The 24,351-nt window shown below is 34.5% G+C and overlaps 2 protein-coding genes and 1 pseudogene across 2 annotated transcripts; 1 reads left to right on the top strand and 2 right to left on the bottom strand.

Moving 5' to 3' along the window:
• Positions 1 to 8,660: 8,660 nt before the first annotated feature.
• Positions 8,661 to 10,516, bottom strand: LOC114261202 (7-deoxyloganetin glucosyltransferase). Its single transcript, XM_028201427.2, has 2 exons — positions 9,883 to 10,516; positions 8,661 to 9,780 (listed from the first exon to the last, which is right to left on the bottom strand). Exons 1-2 carry the CDS (start codon positions 10,466 to 10,468, stop codon positions 8,846 to 8,848), a joined length of 1,521 nt encoding a protein of 506 aa, XP_028057228.2. The 5' UTR covers positions 10,469 to 10,516; the 3' UTR covers positions 8,661 to 8,845.
• A 1,420-nt stretch (positions 10,517 to 11,936) lies between these two features.
• Positions 11,937 to 19,501, top strand: LOC114261239 (phosphatidylinositol 4-kinase gamma 4 pseudogene; annotated as a pseudogene).
• A 679-nt stretch (positions 19,502 to 20,180) lies between these two features.
• LOC114261203 (7-deoxyloganetin glucosyltransferase) lies at positions 20,181 to 22,053 on the bottom strand. The gene is made up of 2 exons (XM_028201428.2): positions 21,379 to 22,053; positions 20,181 to 21,277 (listed from the first exon to the last, which is right to left on the bottom strand). The coding sequence occupies exons 1-2, from the start codon at positions 21,962 to 21,964 to the stop codon at positions 20,343 to 20,345; spliced, it is 1,521 nt and encodes a 506-aa protein (XP_028057229.1). The 5' UTR covers positions 21,965 to 22,053; the 3' UTR covers positions 20,181 to 20,342.
• Between the last annotated feature and the right edge of the window lie 2,298 nt (positions 22,054 to 24,351).

Genomic DNA, 24,351 nt, shown 5'->3' with positions numbered 1-24,351 from the left:
GGTTGTGTGCCCATTGCATATTAAATGCATTGCATAATCATGTTGCATTAGCCTTGCTTGCATGCTTAGGTTGCATTGCATTGTGCATGCGTCCCTTGCCTCTTGATTAAGCATGATAGAGGTTGGGGCCTTTGATGTGTTTTGTGTGTGCATTTCATTTGATATTGAAGTTGCACACTTGGCTTTTGGGCCATCACGCATTGAAATGCGCGATTGGTGGTCCGAGAATCGAGCACCATACCCCTTTGAGTCACAAACATGATAAGGGATGTGGTGGTGCACACATTTGCTTGAAATGCATTGCCATGCCATGTTTTGCCCTCTGCTGCTGTCAAAACAGGTTCTGCAGGAAGCTTTGGCCGACCGGACATCCATTGTTGGCTGATGGCTTTACAAATGGTCGATAACCATCCGGACATGGCCGATGGTGTTCCGTCTTAGCCGGTGGTGTTCTACAGTGTCCATAGAGTGCTCCCTGGGACTTGTGCAATTTTCAGAGGAGCAGAGCAGGGAAAACAGAGGCAAACTTGTGCATGGAGTTGGATTTCCGAGCAAACCCGAACACGCGCGCATTGGATCCTCTTCCCGAGGCCTTTACTGCTTTCTTAGCTTAGTTAATTTCCTTAACTAGTTAAGTGGTCTGTAATATTTAATTAACTTGTAGGTTAATTGATTTGTATTATTCTTTTGGTCCCTTCGGGAGAGGGCGAATTTGTAATAAGTGTGGGTGCGTGTGTGCATGTCTTCCAACCCCCACTTCTTTCTTTATTTTACTTACCTGCTTTCAATGGTTAGTATTAGGGCATATTTAAATTAGCATACCTTATGCTATGCATGCGTGCATTCATTCATTCGTTTTGCATGCACCGGGCTCGGCGCATCATTCTAACTGCATTTGTATTTCAATTCCAAATTGAATACGTGCTAGTTGTAGCATTTCACCTGTCATTGTAGATTAGCCGAGCCTATCGTAGCTGCATCTTGCATGTGCATCTTAACATGAACTAGGATCATGCATATGATTACTAACTGGTTTCTGTTTTGGCTTGGAGTACTAAGTAAGCTTTTATGCTTTAGCATGCCACATGTGTGTGAATGTTGCCATGATAACATAATTACCATGAGGCTAGCTGCTTATGTGATATAATTGCTTGAATGCCTGTGGATGGAGGTTGAATTACCTAAATTGGAATAATGCACTAAAACTGTGAGTTGTAAGCCCACTAGATAGTGGCAAAACCATCTTTTCTAAAGCCCACTTGAGGGTGGCAAAATCTGCATTTTAGTCTACTTGCGAGTAGCAAACCATTTTCAAAACAAACATGCAATGTTTTGTTCCAATTTAGGCGATTCAGTCTATACTTGTTTGCCGTGCGCGTAACATAGTAATTCTAGGCTAATAACCGGAATAGGAACACATAATGCTTTCAAAACAAGATATCACGGTTAGTAAATGCCGATCTTTGATCGGGCGAGAGGGGGTGCTCATAGCTGACCTTCCCCAATCGTACCCAAGTTCCCGAGCCGAGGCAACTTTGGTGATAACGGACACGTGGCCTTTGGCACCGAGTCAGGATTTCCTAAATTTCTTAAAATAAAATATTTAGGTGGCGACTCTGTATCTGGCAAAGCAGTCCATGTTTGACACTTCTTTTCAAAAATCTGTTTCTCAAAACGATTTGCCGGATTTGGACTCTTTGGTTCAGATTAAGAACCGTGACAATTCGAGAGTCCGAACTGTAGTGAGCCCAATATGAACAGAACGGGACTTACCCTCCCGGGGCGTTCGGGCGCGTCTACAGTTTCTGGCGACTCTGCTGGGGATTTTAGAAAACTTGATTCGAACTCATGATATCTTTAGTGTATTTTTTGGTATTTAGTGTATTTTTTTACTTAATGCGAAAAAAATATTGTTATATATTTTTTAATTTTGTCTATGTTTCATTAATGGAAAAATTAATCTAAGGTCCCTCTTCCATTTTTAATAATGGAAGAGATCCACAATATTATTTTATAATGTCTAAGGCCCGTCAACCCCACACCCATATATCACAGAGAAATTTGATTTTCTCAAATCAAATTGGCCTCTCTCTCTCTATCTCTCTCTCTCTCTGCTCTCACTTTTCCTCTTTATTAACGGAGAAAGCATTGAACTTGTCAATCTCATCCTCCAACAGCCTCAGAAAATCAATCACCTCTGTCGTCACAACCTTCTCTACTCCGCCGTCGTGCATTGCTTGTGTCCGCCACCGTGAACTACAAGATCCTCAATAAGAATAAGGATGCGATCATAGGCTCCAACTAACACGAAAAGCCAATCTATTGAAGGATCAAAATGTTTCTTTTTGACCATTCTTCTAAGAACATTCATGATAGTGAAACAACAATTAGATTACAGAGGCATGGCATTACATGATGATGACTCTGTTACTTTTACATTCTCAATTGTCGTCATTTTTGTAGGCACTGATATGCAATCACATAAATGAACAAGAATGTAATTAAGAATATGTTTCAAAACCTTTACAACCACCAAGCAGCAACTTCAAAGTGATCAACTCTTAGAGGCAGATTAAAAGATAAATATTGCTGTCAAAACACCTACCAAGGCTGTAACTGCCAAGGCCACTGTTGGTAAGGGACTTGTGAGACCAAAATTCTGGACATCAAAATAAACAGAGGTTGATAAAATGAACACCCATGGTGCGAAGATCTCTCCGCCCGTGGTGGTATTGCTGCTTTATATATTGGATTAAATTTCTCTGGTTTAGTCCAGAGAAATTCTCTGGTTTGAACTGAATTTTCTCTGGGTTGGACATAATTTTCTTTGGTTTAAACTGAATTTTCTTTAGATTGGTCCAGAGAAATTCTCTGGTTTGAACTGAATTTTCTCTAGGTTGGTCCAGAGAAATTTTTTAGTTTAGACTGAATTTTCTCTGGATTGATTTGAAGGACCTTAGACATTATGAAAATATTGAATGTCGTTTATGCTATAAAATCTTAATACCAGGGACCCTAAAAAAAAAATTCCCTTCATTAATTTATGATTAATCTTTGATCGTAATTACTTTAGTTAATCTCAATTTAAGTCTTCATTTAATCCTTCCTAAGGGCTATTTTGGAAAGATGGTTATAATCAACTTTTTGTGAGAGAGGGAAGTAAGTTATAATCTGGGAAGTGTATTATAACACACTTCCCAAAAGACCCCTAATTTTGCTAATCTGAATCAAATTTTTAATTAAACTCTTATAAGGTTCTACTATATTAAACTGATTCAATTAGGTTCGTCACTTATGGTTTCTTAAATCTCGGCTTTCAACTTCTGATTCAAATTAAAAGTCCTACCTTTGAAATTGAATCTATTAAGTTTCTCCATCTTTCAGTTAATTGACTCAAGTTAGATTAACAAACTAATTATCCCTTAGCTTAACTAATCACGTATTAATCTTAAATAATTATGCACAATTCTCATGTTAATTAATTTAATGAACCTTAATTAAGTCTTGATTTATTGTAATCTCACTTAAATTTAATTAAGTTCCCAAAAGCTTTACGCATTAGACCAAACTTATTAAACTCCACACTTATGGTTTCTAAATCAAATAATCATTCAATTTTTTATTCAAAACAAAATTTCTATTAATTTAATTCCTTTCATTAACTCATTAATATTGATTCAGTTTAATTAATTAAGTTTAATCCTAAATCTTCATTACCTAATTAATCTTAATTAAGTTAAATTAATCTCATTTAATTTCCATTAACCTAATTGATTTTTCGATGTCTAAAATATTCTGAACATCAAATTAAAGTTATTAAGTTTTTTAATTAAAATTTTTAAGATGCCTAAATATTTCAATTTCAAGTTTGAAGTTATCTTGTAGCTCAATTTTATTCATTAAAAATTTAATACAAATGCTTTCCTTAAAATTGATTTAATTTGTTTAAGTCTCATAATTTTAATCACATATGTTTCTTTTAAATTCTTTACCATTATATTTATATTCAAACCTTTCATCTTAATAATTCATATTTTCATTTCTAGAATATTATATAATTATTAAATTTCAGTACATATATATATGTATATATATGTCATGTAATGTTGTATTTGGTGTGGTATATATTTGCTTTAACAACTTAAGAGATGATTACTTTTTAAGTCTTACCAATTGTATAAGCAAACTCATATGGTCAAAATTTATTATTTATATTCTTTTCCAAATATTAAAGTTAACTATTTTATATTATATATAAGATGACTAATTTGGTTTAAGACATTCAAAAATGGATTAAAATATGATTTTCATAAATGGTATTACTCGGATTGTTATAGTATCGTGCTTATTCCAATTGATCATGGCTATTGCTTGCCTGAGAATGTAAGTGCTACTGTTCTCTTAAATGTTATATTGCTTGCCATATTATCTCTGCATGGAGTGAAGCTGAGTTTATCTTATTTGTTTTCTTAGTGATAATACCAGAAGACTAGTCAAGAGTAACATTTCAATAAATGCAAATATAAGGCACAAGGTTGTAGGAAAAAGAAAATTACAGGACATGTTCTGGGATTTTCGATGACATGGACCAACATAACAGTTAATTTCCATGTCTGGACACAAAATGAAACTGAATTTGTTATACAATAGCTTGATTCATCCAAGCTCAACAAAAAATTGTTGTGCTAGTTTATGAGCATTTTAATAGTTTTACATAACGGGTCCTGCTAACGACCGCCTAATGGGCGTTTGTTTAAGAAGCAAACAAATTACAACTTCAATAAACATTTCACATACTTGCATACGCATATATTTTTCGTTATATATTTCTCTAAAGCATTGTCACTAAAGTTTTAAATTAATTTTTAGATTTTTAACTAATATAGAGTCAAATTTCTTCCTAATGGCAGTTTGAAGATTGCACATTCGATTGGCTCTATTGGCCACATGCACACCAACCTTACTCCCTAGATACAGTTGAGTACATAAGATCACTGGATGCTGAACAAGATATTGCACTTTTGAAGTTCTATGGATGGGATCTTTCAATTGAGTGTGCACGTACATCCTGTATCTCCACCATGCTGTTGAAGAAAGGGGTAGAGAGAGGACTCACTCCTTTTGCCATTGGAAACATCATGTGGCGAGCAACCTTGAACAAGGAATCCCTTATTGTGGAGATTGTCCGAAAGGCTCAAGACTTCTTGCTCCCTGGCATGAGTGAAGCTTCATTTCTTGAAACTGTATCCCAAATCATGGATTTCCAGCTCGGCAAGCTTGCAAAAAATTCTCACTGGATCTATAGGTATATGTAATATTTGTATGTATAGATCGAATGGCCAGTCCATTTGGATGGACTGAAGATTTTCCTAGTAATACTTTGATTGTCTTGAGACACTGAACAGAAATTTAAATCATAAATAAAGAAACTATACCCTTATTCAAGTGCCATTCGATTTGAGCAATATCTTGATTTTTGTATGTGTTTTTACATTTTTGGAGTGTCAAAGAAAAAGGGGAGAAGAGAAAGTTTGTGGAAAAACTGGTCCAATTTTTGCAAAGAGATATTTTGCCATGGAGTTTGGGGAGATTAAATGTCTCTTAATTTTTGTTGGGCAAAGATATGTTTGAAGAATAATATTAGAGATCATGAAGAAAATATCATGAAATACTTCATGAAGATTTTTCACCTTTTGATTAGTATGTGGTATTTTTTTGTATATGTGTTCTAACGGTGAAGAATATTTCATGATCATTTTCATGATACCTAGCATTACTCCTGAAATTTGTTTTTTTCATCATCTTTGAATCTCTTACCTACCAAAAAAAGAAATCCTTGAAACTTTAGTTTTCCTTGCATGAAATTTTCACAGATAATATTCTCCATCTAAACAAACAGAATGATGGTTAGGAAAATTATTCAACTTGTTTGGTTCCAGTTTTCAGAAAACAATTTTCAGAAAATTCTACTTTTTTTATTTTTTCATATTTTAATGTTTTCAATGAATTTTTTTAATATTTTAAGCAATTTTTTTTAAAAAAAATTTTAGACACACCTAATATAAACATACTTAAAAAGTATAATATTTGTGAAATTTTTTTTTTAAAAATACATTAAATACCAAAAAATATATTAAAAAATACGGAAATTCAATACGTTTTCATATTTTTGTGTATTTATTAATTTTTAAAAATATTTTCACAAATATTTTACTATTTAGATACATCAAAGTAAGGTGCATTTAAAAAAGTAAACAAAAAAATTACTTAAAATTTAAAAAAATATTCACTAAAAACAAAAACAAAAACAAAAAATGCGAAAAACAAAAAAAAAAACTCAATTTTTAAAAAACTGAAACCAAACACACTGATGGGTGTTTATTCTATTGTTATATAAGCATTTAGGATTAAAAGATATGATTGGTTCTTATACTGTTCACTAGGACTATGCAGTTTTGGAAATTATTTATAAAATCTTGTAAGCTTTGAAGTTCAAAGATTTACATGCCAATAGTTTATTTGTTGAATCATTATGGTGTGCCTTCACTCTGCTTGCCAAGAAATATCATCTGCAGAGTAAGAGAAAGGAACCATTGATTGAGGGTGTAATGAAGAGTGGGAAAAGAGATCGGTGTGGTAAAATAAGCTCCTCAAATGCCAAACAGCCTATCCATTGGGCTTTCTTGCCATTAATTTTGGGAGACTTACGGGCCGGTCCTATTGACTAGATTTATTTATCTATAAGTCCTGCTCATTTTTTCACCTCTCAATATCTCCAAAATACCCTTCCTACACCTCCTTCAACAACTCAATCATCAAATCACTGCCATGACCTACCACCTCCCACTTCTAGCCATCGACGAGTACTTCCAACCGCCGGTGATAACCTCCGACAACCTCTGACGATCACCTCCAGCAACCTCCAGCGCTCACTACTGTCACTATCTCCTAAGATCTGATGGTGACAAGAGAAGAAGAAGAAGAACGTGTGTGTGAGAGAGAGAGAGAGAGAGAGAAGATGAAGAGCAAAAGGAAAATGAAAGGCCTTAGTAGAAAAATTGTTAGCCTTCATGTCATAGGTCAACATAACCATGCCTTTACCATCTGCTCTTTGTCCTCTTTCCAGTGATAAATTTATCACCAATAGATTGATCCATCCAACATATATATTCACATCTACAATGACAAATCAGTAATAAATTCATCACTGTTTAAATATAGAAAATAGCAACAATATACAACATATTCAACAAATCAATGATAAATTTATCACTGATAGACACAAAAGATTACAAAAAATTCCCCACTAGTTGTTTGTTAAAAATTACAAAAAAAAAAAAAAAAATCTTGTCATTATCGTTACAAATCAACACGACATTCAAAGAAATATATCAGTGATACATTTATCAATGATACAACAGATTTGGTTTAAGAGAAATAAAGAGAGAGAGAGAGAGAGAGAGAGAGAGAGAGAGAGATGGAGTGAGGAAGAGGGAGGTGATAAATATAATATGAACAAAAGTCAGTGATAAATTTATCATTGTATTAATATCAAAATTCCAGCAGCAGCAGTCCACAACATATTGAACAAATCAGTGGTAAATTTATCAATGAATTAAGTGATAAATTCATCAAATAAATTCAACATGTTTTACAAATGTAGATCTTCACCAACACAATGTAGAAAGAGTGTCGATCTCATCGGCGGCCATGCAAAGTACCAGATTGGCACTGAAGATGGTTGATCGGCATTGAAAACAACTAGATTTAAAGCCATTGGTGAAGTTCAACGTTGAAAATGGTGGATTGCTGATTGAAAAAGAACAATGGTGATGGCAGATGAAGGATAGAGGATGGAGGAAGAGCGACAGTAAGGCAAAGAGGAAGGAAGATGGCAATGTTAGGCGAGCAGTCAAATGGTTGAGAGATGGTGAAGTATGGATCAGCAACAGTGGAGATGGTTAGTGAACAATGGTGGTGGTAGTGGCCGGCGAAGGTGGTGGTGGTGACCGGTGGAAGTGGCAGTGGTTAGTGACGGATGACAGTGGTGGTTGCAGGTGGATGGCCATGGCCATAGCTACAATGGTGGTATTTTCTAGAGAGAGAGAGAGAGAGAGATGAGAAAGAAAAAGAGTTTTGGAAAAATGATCAAGAGATAAATTAATACAAATTGAAAAAATTAATGAGTAACAAATATTATAAACAATTAAAGATTTAGAAAGTGTTTGAGATGATTTAAATAGAAATTTTAACCAGCTGGTAGCAGGGGCAAAATTGGGATAAAAAAATATTACCGGACTTCTTAATGCATGAGAAAGAAACTTAGGACCAAATGGGTAATAGATTCAATTATTGGGACCGGCTTGTAAAAATCCCTTCATTTTAAAACCCAAAAATTAGACTGGGTGATCCAGCCACGGGAACAGAACAAGGTCTCAAACAGGCTAAATTAACCCCTAAATCCGTTCCTAGCATAACAGTGTATTTTGTGCAGAATTCTCAGAACTGGCTTAACAGTGTCTTTTATTTTGTTGATATTTTAATTATAGAAAAGATCGTACACAGGGCTCTTGCTTAAATAGGTAGATAGGTAGCCTGCTACTGTGCACAATGAGAAAGATATCAAACATGTAGATAAAAGGAATAGGAGAAAAGAGTAATTAGACAAGTGCAAGCTTAATTGTCAGAACTTTATACAAGTGCTTTTTCTAATATATACTTATCAATCGTGCCAAGTTGCAAGAGGAATGGAATAACATTGAATGACAAAGATTAATAGCCAATTTATAGGAAGCTTTTCCCCAAACACCAAACCCAAATCCCAAATCCAATTTGCCTGGAAAATCTAGTTTCTTGATAGCAATACATTTACCAATTTGTCCAAATTCAAACTAGATGACCCACCTGGACTAGTTGCCTTTTCTGCCAATTTCTTCCACTCCATGGCCTTGCTCTTCATTTTCTTCCCCTTCTCTCCTTCCATTAGCTCTCTTACAAGCTTCTCTACTTCATCTCTTTGCACATTATTTTCAATCTCCATGCCAACCTCCCATTCATTGCAAGTGTATCTACAATTTGTCTGTTGGTCTGCGAAAAATGGCCAACACATCATGGGCACGCCTGCCGACAAGCTCTCAATAGTCGAGTTCCAACCACTGTGTGTTAAGAACCCTCCAACTGATGGATGGTTTAGGACTTCCTCTTGTTGGCACCAACCTTCAATCAAACCTCTTTGTTTAGTTTCTGCATTGAACTCAGGTGGCAAAATTGCTGAATCGCCGATCACCAAATCAGGCCTAATTATCCACAGGAAGTAGTGGTTGCTGTTGGCAAGTCCCCAAGCAAACTCTACCAACTGTTTCTGTGACATGACTGTTACACTGCCGAAATTCACGTAAACAACAGAGCTAGGTTCCTTTGAGTCAAGCCAGTGGAGACACTCTGGTTCTTCTTTCCACAGACTGTACCCAAGAGACTCTAAGGGGTCTTCTTTTCTTAATTTTTGGTTCAAAAGTAGTTGAATAGGACCAATGGTGTAAACATGGGGAAACATAGATGAGAGAACATCCAAAAGGTTTTCTTCCAAAGCATCGAAAGTATGAACACAAAATGCTGAAGCTTCACGTGTTCTCTGTGCTGCTTCCATAACTAAGTTAAACATTTGCTCATTTGGGTCGGTAGTTTGAAAAAAGGTTGGAAGGTCCTTTAGACGAATATCTTTCATTCCAGGAATCCAGTCTATTTCAGTATCCAAGTATCCATTTGTCAAATAACTTGCATCTGTATATCAAAAACAATATTAGCTTTAAAACATACCTTCATAATTTTTTATTTTCTTCTAATTTTGATATACACAAGCATGCACAAAACACATATATATACCTTTGAGTGGTGTAAGGCCTTTGTCCAAGAGAGCGCGATATTGATAAAATCCCATGAAGCTACAAGCAGCAATAGTCCAGAATACTGCAACTGGGATTCCAAGTTCTTGAGCTACTGTGATGGTGAATGGCAATGCACCATCAGAGACAATGCAAGTCACCGGAGGGTTGTTGGAAATGGAAGAGTCATTGAGATTGGCAAGGAGGTTGCGAAATGGTGTTAAGAAGTTCTTTCTAGCGGATCCACAAAGAGAAGGAGCATCTTGGGTCGCATCCGGGTTTGATGGAGGAAGGCCATCTGGAATTGTTTTGAATTGGAAGTTGGGCAAGCCGTATAGGGAGTCATGTCCTCTAGCTTTGATTAAGCGCTTTTGGTTGAACTCTGTGTTGACAAAGGTAATATAAAAGCTCTTATGGTGGAGGAGCTTTGCTAGTTTCAAAATTCCTTTGATGTGGCTTTGAGCTGGGAATGGAATGCAAACTGCATGAGGCTTATTATCACTCACTGCCATTGCACACATTTCCCTGTTTGTTTCTTTGCTTTGCGTGTGTTTTTGCTTTGTGTGTTTGTGGAGTGGAGAAGGCATTTAAATAACTTCATCTTGCTCATGTCCATATTTTTTAATAAAACATGATGTGCGTTTGGTTTGGTTTTGTGAAAAAAAAAATCTTGGGGAAAGGGTTGTATATTTTGAAAATAGTTTTGGAATATGGAAGTTTGGGATGATTTGATATTTTGTTATAGTTGAGTAGATGTTTGTGAGAGAAATAGTGATTGAAATGAAGAGAGGAGATAGAAAAAGTAATTAATTGATGTGTAGAAGATAGAAAATCACTAAACCAAATGAAATTTTAGAAAATTTTCTTTGAAAAGCAAACCAAACAAGCGGTATTAGGAAACAGATCAATTATAGTCTTTATATAACAGTATCAAGTGTATCAAGAATCGGGTGATGTAATTGTTAATTTTTAAACATTTTTAGCCACATAAAAAATTTATAGTAGCCAAACCAATGGTATCATTTGTTACTTGACCTTTCATGAACCAATTATAAATTGATATGTATCCAATACGTAAGTTATTTTCATTCCTACCACCATACTGTATGGTCAAGAGCCAATAAAACCTATACAACATATGAGTTGATATTTAAAATCTTAATCATATATTTATTTATTTATTTTTATATATCAGGCAGTGATGCTTTGGCTGAAACCAATCCATGTGGTTGCAAAGGCGGTTCATAATCACGAATATCAGATAAATTGAATAGGATACTGTTAATGTACACTAAACCTAACCCACTACATCCACCCCACTAAACCTAACACACTTACCATCTCCACTACCACCCACCACCTCCACTACCATCCACTACCACCACTCACTTACCTCACACCTCTCCTATATAATAGCTTGTAACATACAAATCAATATACATCAATCTTGTAATATATACACAACAATACAATCAATAATAATACATCAGTATTTTACATGGTATCAGAGCTTGGTTAAGAACTTAGTAATTCCGCTTCACCGGCGGGCGGCAGCCTCGCCTTGGCCGTCCGCCGGACAAACCCAAATTTCCTTAATTTCTTCTTCAATGGCAGATTCTTCAACAACACTTCACTATCACATCACCAGATCCGGTCACAGTCGGAGGACCATCACCGTCTACGCCGACCACGCCACCTGTCACCACTTCACTACCACTCCTGCTAGCTCACCACCGACGCAGATCTCCGCCTTCTCCGTCGAACACTCACGCTATGTCGTACGTCGACGCTGACTAACTCCGCAAACACATAACACACCACACCCGGCATCAACCTCTCAGCACCTCTTTCTCTGCAACTCCCTCTCTCTAGCTCTCTCTCTGGGCAGAGGGTTGGAGTACAAAAAAAAAAAAAAAAAAAAAAAAAAAAAAAAAAAAACGACGACTGCCATACCCACACAGGTACATGGGACAGCACACATTGAGACATGCCTCCTCTGTTTCCACATGCCACTCCCAATCACCCGAATAACACAACCCCGCACATCGGAGTCCGATGATCGGACCCATCTCCGGCGATGATCCGCCGGAATCAGATACAGATTTCACCGGCGACATAGCCCACAACAGATTCAGCTTCCGATTCAACATAGCCTACACAATCTACTTCATTCTCGGCTGCGCCTTCCTCCTCCCCTGGAACGCCTTCATCACCGCCGTCGACTACTTCTCCTCCCTCTACCCGGCCGCCTTCGTCGACCGTGTCTTCGCCGTCGTCTACAAACCCCTCGGCCTCTTCTCTCTCCTCTTCATCGTCGCCTATGCCCACAAACCCTATTCCTATATCCGAGTCAACGTGGGTCTCTCTCTCTCTCTCCTTCCACCCAGATCACACACATGGAGGCACCCACACCCACTATCTCTCTCTCTCTCGTCCCTTTTAATCAGACCTATACACATGGTCCTTTTTTTTTATTTATTTATTTATTTATTTTTTTTTATTTTTTAAACCACTCTTCCTCTCTGCACCCACTCATCAAAACCTCTTTAATATATTCCACCGCTTGCACATCCTCCCCCATAAATATTCTCTGTTTTCTTTCTCTATTTTATTGTATTCTTCTTTTTTTTTTTTTTTTTATTCAACAAAAAAAAAAAAAAAAAAAAAAAAAAAAAACAGCAGAAGAAGAAGAACTGCTACCACACTCATTTTATTCATGTTGGGGCTCACCCCGATCACCATTTTACAACAAAAAAAAAAAAAAAAAAAAAAAAAAAAACACAAACCAAAACAAAACACCCACACCCACAGTGGGATTTTTCTTCTCTACTCTACTGCAGGTCTCTTCTTTTTGCCTCCGTCCTGGGCGGCCCTTGCCGGTGTTGCCTCCATGTTTCCCACTCCACTGGGCATCATCACTACGCCCTGCTCCTCCATTGCAACATATGGCGGCCCTCCAAATCGGAACATCACGGTGGCCTTCCGCTTCAGCTCCTTGTTTTCTGCCCTTAGCATGCTTATCTCTGCTCGCGCATCCTTATACATGCGTCGGAGCAGAGCCAGCTGGGAGTTTAATTGCTGCACCTCATTTGTCCTACTCTGCAACCGGTGCGACAAGTTTGTGACCGCCGTCATGGACTCCACACATGCCTTCAAAGTATACTGATTAGCCTCCACATCCGTTTGCACTGCCATTTTTTGCTCCACCGACTGCATCGGAAAGTTCAACGGAGCAAACCCAGTGGTGTTTGGTTGAGGTTCACGGGACACCGCACCAGTTCTCTCTCCTGTGGACTCGTTGAGATCGGGAAAGAGAGTGAGCAGCCCACGGGACGACGAAGCCATTTTCTCTCGCAACAGAGTGTTACAGACTCTCTCTCTCAGCACAACAGTGTTACAGCCTCTCTCTCTCAGCACAACGCAGAATTCTTCAGAGGTTTCTCTCAGTTTCTTGTCTCAGCCTCTGCCTCGGCCTCAGCTCCGTCTTGGTTAAATAGCCGAGCAGCCACGCGCATCGCGCGCCTCTTCTCGCCGACAAACTGGCACGCCTTTTCATGGCACACCTTTTGATGCATTCGGGCACGCCTTTTGATGGCACGCCTTTTGAGGGTGCGGGCACACCTTTTGAGGGCACGACTTTTGAGGGCTCGATATCTACATCCATGTATATTTTTTGGGCAGCCTATCTACCCACTCATAAACTGTCTTCTTCACCGGTCCGACATGACCCCGTAAACTGTCCCGACATTGATTCCGGTCAGCTTCTACAACGGTCCGACATGACCCCGTAAACTGTCCCGACATTGATTCCGGTCAGCTTCTACAACGGTCCGACATGACCTCATAAACTGTCTTCTACAACGGTCTGACACGACCACACAGTGTCTGCTACAACGGTCCGACATGACCCCGTAAACTGTCTTCTACAACGGTCCGACATGACCCCGTAAACTGTCTGCTACAACGGTCCGACACGACCATACAGTGTCTCCTATCTCATTTTTAATTGTCAGCTTACTTTTCTGTTTTGTTACTCTCTTCAAACTCAAGTTGGTTAATTCATATCCTCCTTGAGTTTGAGGGGGGCTGTTAATGTACACTAAACCTAACCCACTAACCTAACCCACTACATCCACCCCACTAAACCTAACACACTTACCATCTCCACTACCACCCACCACCTCCACTACCATCCACTACCACCACTCACTTACCTCACACCTCTCCTATATAATAGCTTGTAACATACAAATCAATATACATCAATCTTGTAATATATACACAACAATACAATCAATAATAATACATCAGTATTTTACAGATACAAACATCAAGTTGATCTAATTTTTGTTTGTGAATGATATATAAAAAAAGACCCTATAAAATGAATGACATGAATTATTGAAACGAAACTCGTGATGAATTTCATGAGCTCAGACTTCCATCTAGATGCAAGTGCAGATAAGCCCGTTCTCTTTGGATAAATTACATTGGCCTCTCTTGAGGTTCGTAAAAAAATATAATAATTTTCACAATTTTAATATAATTATACTAATATCGCTTTTAGTAAGTTTAAATAAATCAAAACTAGTTTAGAAAATACAAAAATGAATAATATAAAATATATATTTTCATGTACATGACATGGTAATATTTTTTTTATCTATATAATTAATAAATTATTGATATAATATAAATTAAAATTTTAAAAGAATTCAATATAATTATGTCAAAATTATAAAATTTATTGGGTTTTTCTCTATGAGTTCCGTGTAATCAACCTTCTTTGTTTCTAGTGAGGGAAAAAACAAAAATGTGTTGTGAATAGCCTAAATTTTAACCTTTTCTCCCCGAAACAGAGTTGAATAATTGAAGAAGAAATCTGGGGTGAGATTGCAATGGTGCATGCCAGCAAGGGGTTGAATAATTGGAAAAGAAATATGTGGTGAGATTGCAATCGTACAGGCAAGCAAGGGATTAAATAATTGAAGGGTTGAATAATTGAACACGAAATCTGTGGTGAGATTGCAATGGTACATGCAAGTAAGGTAATTATTCAGTAATTTCATAGTATGGATACGTAGTATTTCATATTATTAACGGTGGGGAGATTTTCTCTCCTAAGTGCTAATTTAACAACTAACATTTGTGGATAAAAAAAGATATATATATATTATAATTGGTAGAGAAAGTTAATAGGTGAGGTATTATATTGGGTGATTAGAGAATATGAATGAATATATTAAATAATGATTGATTAGAGAGTAGAGGCATATAACATTCTAAAAATATTTAATAATTTTCCGCGAGCAAGTGGAGTATAATGATACCAGTGGTGTGTGCCCACTTCATTATTAAATTTAAAAAATATAAATTTTAATTTAAATATCAATATCAATATGTATGTGAAGAGTTTTAAGAGGCAAGTCAATTACATTGAATTAATTATATGAAAATATTTTTAATAATTTAAAAATATATATTTGATAAAAAGTCTCAAGACACTAATAAAGATGTTCATAGTACTAGTGTATGCATGTGTCGATATAAATAAAATAAGTGAATAGAAAGAGAAAAATAAAATAATAAAGAAATAAGGAAGAAAATTAAAAAAAAAAATAAAAAGAAAAGAGAGAGGAATGTGGGCAAGAGAGAGAGAGAGAATGCATGAGTAAACAAAAGGGAAGAGCCTTCCTCCAATCCAATCACGGACTGGAGGTATTGTTGAGCCCTTGGGATCCATCATGGGTTCCGTTTCGATAATCCAAACCGTTGAATGTGCAAAACTCGTTGAGTACTATATGCATGAAAAACATCACATTGATCGGATATCGATAGTTATGTGATCAAATTAGTTTTGTATGAAAAATTGGATAGTAAAAAATAAACGATTTACAAAAATCTGATTTGCTCACATAACTATAGATATTCGATCAGTGTGATTTTTTACAAGGGTATAGTACTCGACGGGTTCTACACATTGAATGGTTCGAATTATCAAAATGGTATCCGCTTGGGCCCCCATGGGCCCAACATTACCCTCTAGTTCGATCATGGATTGGAGGGAAGCCATTCTCAAAAACAAAAAAGGGAGAAAACAAGGTGGTGGGTGAGTGGAAATTAAAGAAATCTTAACCATAGGATGAATTTGGGAATTAATCTCAGCTATTGATACAAAATGTATCTCTAATACATTTTGACACATTTTCAAAAGGATTCGGATCCCCTTCAGTCCAGATTTTAGACTGGATGGTGTTGTTTGAGTCTGTGGGATCCACCACGAGTCTCGTTTCGATGATCCGAACTGTTCATTTTGTCAAACACTTCATCTATTTCATCCATCCAAAAAATTAGGTAAATTCGGTAATTGTAACTTGTTTAATTTATTGCGTTTGTCACTAAAAAAATATATGATTTATTTTAAAAAATACAATTATTATCTATTTTTTTAGTGAAAAATTGAACAAGTTATAATTATCGGATCGACTTAAATTTTTTGTGGATGAAATACATGAAGTGTCCAACAAAATGAACAGTTAGGATCATCAAAATGGACCCCATAGTGGGTCTCATGGACCCAACCAGTGCCCTCCGGTCCAGGGAGGGGATCCTCATCCTTTTCAAAAACTCTCTTACTTTATTATATAGATGTTCTCTTTAAGATTTGACTTCTCTCATGTTCACATTTTAATATAAGAGAATTTGAGGGGTCTGTGGAGTTCACTATGGGTCTCATTTTAATTATTGACACCGTTCATTTTATAAAATTCTCAATGTATATCATCTGTGAAAAAAAATTAGATTGATCCAATAATCGTAATATTTTCATTTTAACGTGTTTCTCTCTAAAAAAATGGATGATTTATTTTTAAAATATATTTATTGTCCATTTTTTAGAGAGAAATGTCACAAAATAAAAATGTTACAATTATCGGATCAAACTAATTTTTTTCATGGATAATATATATTGAAAACTTTATAAAATGAGCGGTTTAGATTGTTAAAACGTGATTCATTATAGATTTTACGAATCCTTTAAATTCTCTCATGTTGAGATATAAAAATGAGAAATCAATTATTCTCTTTATACGTAGCATAGATAAGACTTTTCTTAGGGAGGAACCAATGGGAAAAAAATGATATTGGGAAGTATTTGGGTGCTGGGAATGCAAATTTGAGTAAATTTTCATAAAAATACATAAGTTATCTTCTAAAATCTCGGAGCTTAAACATAAATTAGCGTAAATCTAAACAAATTTGAGAATCACAACTTTGCGTAAGTTCTCACAAACATACGGAAGTTACCTTACAAAATCGCAGAAGTTAAATACAAATTCATATGATTTAACCCATAAAAATTTGAAAAATTACATATTAGCATAAATTCTTACAAACATACATAAGTCACCTCACAAAATCGCATAAGTTAACCTATAAAAATATGTCATAAATTTTTACAAAAATATTTAACTTTAAGTCACAAAAACATATAAGTAAATGATATACGGTATCTTGCACGAATTATCCAATCAGACCAGTATTACTCTCACTTGCACTTCCAACAGTCATCCTGTAACCTATCAAAACAAAATGACAACAAAAAGATAATAATTAGAAGAAAAAAAGAAAACAAAAATATCTTCTTCGTTTTTTCATCTCAATAAAAATTAGGACAAATTGTGTTATTAGTTTCTGTATTTTGGTCATTATGTTATTTTTGTCCCGTAAATTTAATTGGTTCGATTTTAATCTTGAATTTATAATTTGTTTCAATTTAATCCAATTATTTACAACTTTTAACATTTTTTATAAAAAAAAAAAATATACATATAAGTGACACGTGTTATATTTTTTAAAATAAAATTCTAAATTTATTAAATTTAGTGAGTTAACTTCAACCAATTTAATGATTGTTTTTCGTAAAAAATACTAACGAAATTATCAATTGGATCAAATTGATACAAAATTTAAAATCAAGAGTAAAAATTAGGCCAATTAAAAGTGGAGGGAACAAAATGACAATAAGAATGTAAGAACCACCGGTGTAATTTGCCCTAAAAAAAAAAAAATTCAGATAGTATTTGGTTGACTAAAGTTGTTTTAGGAATTGATTATTTTGATAATTTTTTTATTTTTTATTTTTTTATAGAAAAATGAACAAAAAATTAGAAAGAATAGTTGCCATTTTATATTGACTTTGGGACTAAAAAGCCAACTTCCTAAAATAAGCCTCAAATGAAATTGAATGGGTTGATTATTCAATTAAAATGTTTATTATCACGTTTAGTTTACTAAAAAATGATAGAAAATTCATTTCAAATGAATTTAGGAAAAATTATTTATAAGTCCTATTAATTAGGAGAACTTATTTAATGTAAAATCTTGTGTAGTTTCTTATAGAGTTTCAAGTTCTATTTAGATAGAAAAGTGTTCCACAAGGTTCTATGAGTTGTGAGTAAATGGTATTAGTAAATGATCCGCGCTCATTGTTGAGTGCTGAGTTTGGATTTGCTGGTGTGCCACCTACTGTTATGGTTCAGTGCTTGCACAAGGGATTTAATCATCCAGAAGGGTATGAATGTGCACCAAAGAATGTTAAGATTGGTTCATTGCAAATGTTTATGAAGAATATTGGATGTTGTGAGGACATGGGTCCTAGGGATTTCCCTGTGGAGGAGGTCCACAAGATTAGTGTGTTTGATATAAGAATGGTGAATACAGATAGGCACGCGGGAAATATTCTGGTGAGCAAAGAGGATGAAGAAGGGTGTATCGTGCTTATTCCAATTGATCAAGGCTATTGCTTACTGAGAATGTAAGTGCTACTCTTCTCTTAACATTTCAATAAATGCAAATATAAGGCACAAGGTTATAGGAAAAGGAAAATTACAGGACATGTTCTGGGATTTTCGATGACATGGACCAACATAACAGTCAATTTCCATGTCTGGACACAAAATGAAATTGAATTTTTTATACAATAGCTTGATTCATCCAACCTCAACAAAAAATTGTTGTGCTGGTTTAAGAGCATTTTAATAGTTTTACATAAAGGGTCCTGCTAACAACCGCCTAATGGGCGTTTGTTTAAGAAGCAAACAAATTACAACTTCAATAAACATTTCACATATTTGCATACACATATTTTTTGTTATATATTTCTCTAAAGCATTGTCACTAAAGTTTGAAATTAATTTTTAGATTTTTAACTAATATAGAGTCAAATTTCTTCCTAATGGCAGTTTAAAGATTGCATATTTGATTGGCTCTATTGGCCACAAGCACACCAACCTTACTCCCCAGATACAGTTGAGTACATAAGATCACTGGATGCTGAACAAGATATTGCACTTTTGAAGTTCTATGGATGGGACCTTTCAATTGAGTGTGCACGTACACCCCGTATCTCCACCATACTTTTGAAGAAAGGGGTAGAGAGAGGACTCACTCCTTTTGCCATTGGAAACATCATGTGCCAAGAAACCTTGAACAAGGAATCCCTCATTGAGGAGATAGTTCGAGAGGCTCAAGATTCCTTGATCCCTGGCATGAGTGAAGCTACATTTCTTGAAACTGTATCCCAAATCTTGGATTTCCAGCTCGACAAGCTTGCAAAATAATTCTCACTGGATCTATAGGTATATGTAATAATGTATGTATAGATCGAATGACCAGTCCATTTGGATGGACTGAAAATTTTCACCTAGTAATACTTTGATTGTCTTGAGACACTGAACAGAAATTTATATTATAAATAAAGAAACTATACCCTTATTCAAGTGTTACGTGTTTTTACATTTTTGGAGTGTCAAAGAAAAACAGAAGAAGAGAGTTTGTGGGAAAACCAACCCAATTTTTGCAAATTGATATTTTGCTACAGAGTTTGGGGAGATTAATGTCTCTTAATTTTTGTTGGGCGAAAGAAATCTTTGAATCGCTTACCTACCAAAAAAAGAAATCCTTCAAACTTTAGTTTTCCTTGCATGAAATTTTCACAGATAATATTCTCCATCTAAACAAACAGAATGATGGTGTGCCTTCACTCTGCTTGGGAATAGAACTAGGTCTCAAACAGGCCAAATTAACCCCTAAATCCGTTCCTAGCATATTAATATATTTTGTGCTGAACTCTCGGAACTGGTTTAACAGTGCTTTTTATTTTATTGATATTTTAATTATAGAAAAGGTCGTACCTGGTTCACAGGGCTCCTACTTAAATAGGTAGATAGGTAGCCTGCTATTGTGCACAGTGATAAAGATATCAAACATGTAGATAAAAGGAATAGAAGAAAAGAGTAATTAGACAAGTGCAAGCTTAATTATCATAACTTAATACAAGTGCTTTTTGTACTATAAACTTATCAATCATGCCAAGTTGCTAGGGGGATGGAATAACATTGAATGACAAAGATTTGCCCCAAACACCAAACCCAAATCCCAAATCCAATTTTCCTGGAGAATCTAGTTTCTTGATAACAATACATTTACCAATTTGTCCAAATTCAAACTAGATGACCCACCTGGACTAGTTGCCTTTTCTGCCAATTTCTTCCACTCCATGGCCTTGTTCTTCATTTTCTTCCCCTTCTCTCCTCCCATTAGCTCTCTTACAAGCTTCTCTACTTCATCTCTTTTCACATTATTGTCTATCTCCATGCCAACCTCCCATTCATTGCAACTGTATCTACAATTTGTCTGTTGGTCTGCAAAAAATGGCCAACACATCATGGGCACGCCCACCGACAAGCTCTCAATAGTCGAGTTCCAACCACTGTGTGTTAAGAACCCTCCAACTGATGGATGGTTTAGGACTTCCTCTTGTGGGCACCAACCTTCAATCAAACCTCTTTGTTTAGTTTCTGCAATGAACTCAGGTGGCAAAATTGCTGAATCACCGATCACCAAATCAGGCCTAATTATCCACAGGAAGTAGTGGTTGCTGTTGGCAAGTCCCCAAGCAAACTCTACCAACTGTTTCTGTGACATGACTGTTACACTGCCGAAATTCACGTAAACAACAGAGCTAGGTTCCTTTGAGTCAAGCCAGTGGAGACACTCTGGTTCTTCTTTCCACAGACTGTACCCAAGAGACTCCAAGGGGTCTTCTTTTCTTAATTTTTGGTTCAAAAGTAATTGAATAGGACCAATGGTGTAAACATGGGGAAACATAGATGAGAGAACATCCAAAAGGTTTTCTTCCAATTCATTGAAAGTATGAACACAAAATGCTGAAGCTTCACATGCTCTCTGTGCTGCTTCCATAAGTAAATTAAACATTTGCTCATTTGGGTCGGTAGTTTGAAAAAAGGTTGGAAGGTCCTTTAGACGAATATCTTTCATTCCAGGAATCCAGTCTATTTCAGTATCCAAGTATCCATTTGTCAAATAACTTGCATCTGTATATCATAAACAATATTAGCTTTAAAACATGCCTTCATAATTTTTTATTTCTTATAATTTTGATATACACAAGCATGAACAAAACACACATATATACCTTTGAGTGGTGTAAGGCCTTTGTCCAAGAGAGCACGATATTGATAAAATCCCATGAAGCCACAAGCAGCAAAAGTCCAGAATACAGCAACAGGGATTCCAAGTTCTTGAGCTGCAGTGATGGTGAATGGCAATATACCATCGGAGACAATACAAGTCACTGGAGGGTTGTTGGAAATGGAAGAGTCATTGAGATTGGCAAGGAGGTTGCGAAATGGTGTTAAGAAGTTCTTTCTAACGGATCCACAAAGAGAAGGAACATCTTGGGTGGCATCAGGGTTTGATGGAGGAAGGCCATCTGGAATTGTTTTGAATTGGAATTTGGGCAAGCCATACAGGAAGTCATGTCCTCTAGCTTTGATTAAGCGCTTTTGGTTGAACTCTGTGTTGACGAAGGTAATATAAAAACCCTTATGGTGGAGGAGCTTTGCTAGTTTCAAAATTCCTTTGATGTGGCTTTGAGCTGGGAATGGAATGCAAACTGCATGAGGCTTATTATCACTCACTGCCATTGCACACATTTCCCTGTTTGTTTCTTTGCTTTGTGTGCGTTTTTGCTTTGTGCGCTTGTGGATTGGTGAAGGCATTTAAATAAACTTTATCTTGCTCATGTCCATATTTTTTAATAAAACATTATGTGTTTTAAATAATTAATTGTTCATAAGGTTTTAAATAGCAGTATTAGGAGACAGATCAATAATAATCTTGATATAACATAATCACGTATCAAGAATCAAGTGACGTAATCGTTAATTTTTAAACATTATTAGTCACCTAAAATATTTATAGTAGCCAAACCAATGGGGCTTTTCCCATATTAAGCCCTTTTTGCATCTTATTTCCCAAACTAGGTCTAGTTTGGACGGATTTCTCAAACTAGGCTAAAACGCTATTACAAATCGCGCTTTCACTGTTTGGAGTCCAAAATTTGATGAATAGTGAAAGCGCTATTGTAAAATGCGCTTTTAATTAATAAATCGCTGTTTCAAATCGCGCTTTTAACATAAAAAAAATTTTCTAAAGAAAACGCTATTTGAAATAGCGCTTTCACTGTGCATATAATTTTTTTTTTTTTTATAAAACGTTATTTCAAATAGCGTTTCTACTGTTGAAACATAAACCAAAACCAACCCACCCTCTGACATACGCACACACCCACACACACCCAACCCACACTCTGAAGAATTGAAATAATATAATTTTTATATATAATAATAATTTATAATAATAAATTATATAATTTTTATAATTTTCGTAAATATAAATCATTTTTAGGTTATGGATGGTTTGATTTATAACACGTATGTAAGGGTAAAAATTTTTATAATCAAAAATAATTTTTGCAATTTTTATAATAAAAAATAATTTATAAATTACCAAAAATAATTTATAATACGTATGTATTATAAAATTTTTTATAATAATTTATAATGCGTATGTATTTACTTTAAATAAATTATTTATAATACGTATGTATTATATATATAATTTTTATATATTTATTTTAAATAAATTATTTTTGATACGTATGTATTATATATATAATACGTATGCACAGTGAAAGCGCTATTTCAAACGTTATTTTATTATATATTTTTAAATAATTTATAAAGATTATAATCAATTTATAAATAATTTTTGCAATTTTTATAATCAATTTTTACATACGTATGGCAATAATTTTTATAAATTATTTAAACCATACGTATGTAAGGGTAAAAAATTTTAGGTTATGGATGGTTTGATTTATTATTTATCAAAATTTTTACCCTTAAACCATACGTATGTAAATGTGAAGATGGGTTTACTGTAAATATAAATGTGAAGATACGTATTAAATTATTTACATACGTATTAATTATAAATTTTTATAAATTATTTTTCAATAATACATACGTATTATAAAATGTGAAGATGGGTTTATTGTAAAAAATTTTAAATAAAAAATGTAAAGATTTAAATAATACATACGTATTATAAATTATTATAAAAAAATTTATAATACATACGTATTATAAATTATTATTAATAATTTATTTTATAAAATAATTATTATATATTTATTAATAATTTATTTAAAGTAAATATATAAATATATAAAAATTATATATATAATACATACGTATTATATATATATATATATACATAGGTATCAAAAATAATTTATTTAAAATAAATATATAAAAATTATATATATAATACATACGTATTATATATAATTTATTTAAAGTAAATACATACATATTATAAATTATTATAAAAAAATTTATAATACATATGTATTATAAATTATTTTTGGTAATTTATAAATTATTTTTTATTATAAAAATTGCAAAAATTATTTTTGATTATAAAAATTTTTACCCTTACATACGTGTTATAAATCAAACCATCCATAACCTAAAAATGATTTATATTTACGAAAATTATAAAAATTATAAAATTTATTATTATAAATTATTATTATATATAAAAATTATATTATTTCAATTCTTCAGAGTGTGGGTTGGGTGTGTGTGGGTGTGTGCGTATGTCAGAGGGTGGGTTGGTTTTGGTTTATGTTTCAACAGTAGAAACGCTATTTGAAATAACGTTTTATAAAAATAAAAAAAAAATTATATGCACAGTGAAAGCGCTATTTCAAATAGCGTTTTCTTTAGAAAAAAAATTTTATGTTAAAAGCGCGATTTGAAACAGCGATGTATTAATTAAAAGCGCATTTTACAATAGCGCTTTCACTATTCATCAAATTTTGGGCTCCAAACAATGAAAGCGCGATTTGTAATAGCGCTTTAGCCTAGTTTGAGAAATCCGTCCAAACTAAACCTACTTTGGGAAATAAGATACAAAGAGGCTTAATATAGGAAAAGCACCCAAACCAATAGTATCATTTGTTACTTGACCTTTCATGAACCAATTATATATTGATATGTATCACGAATAGGCCAATACATAAGTTATTTTCATTCCTACC

Source organism: Camellia sinensis, chromosome 13 (genome assembly GCF_055761805.1).
Source record: "Camellia sinensis isolate YWXY chromosome 13, ASM5576180v1, whole genome shotgun sequence".
Lineage (NCBI taxonomy): Eukaryota > Viridiplantae > Streptophyta > Magnoliopsida > Ericales > Theaceae > Camellia > Camellia sinensis.
This window is presented reverse-complemented; position numbering and strand designations above follow the sequence as displayed.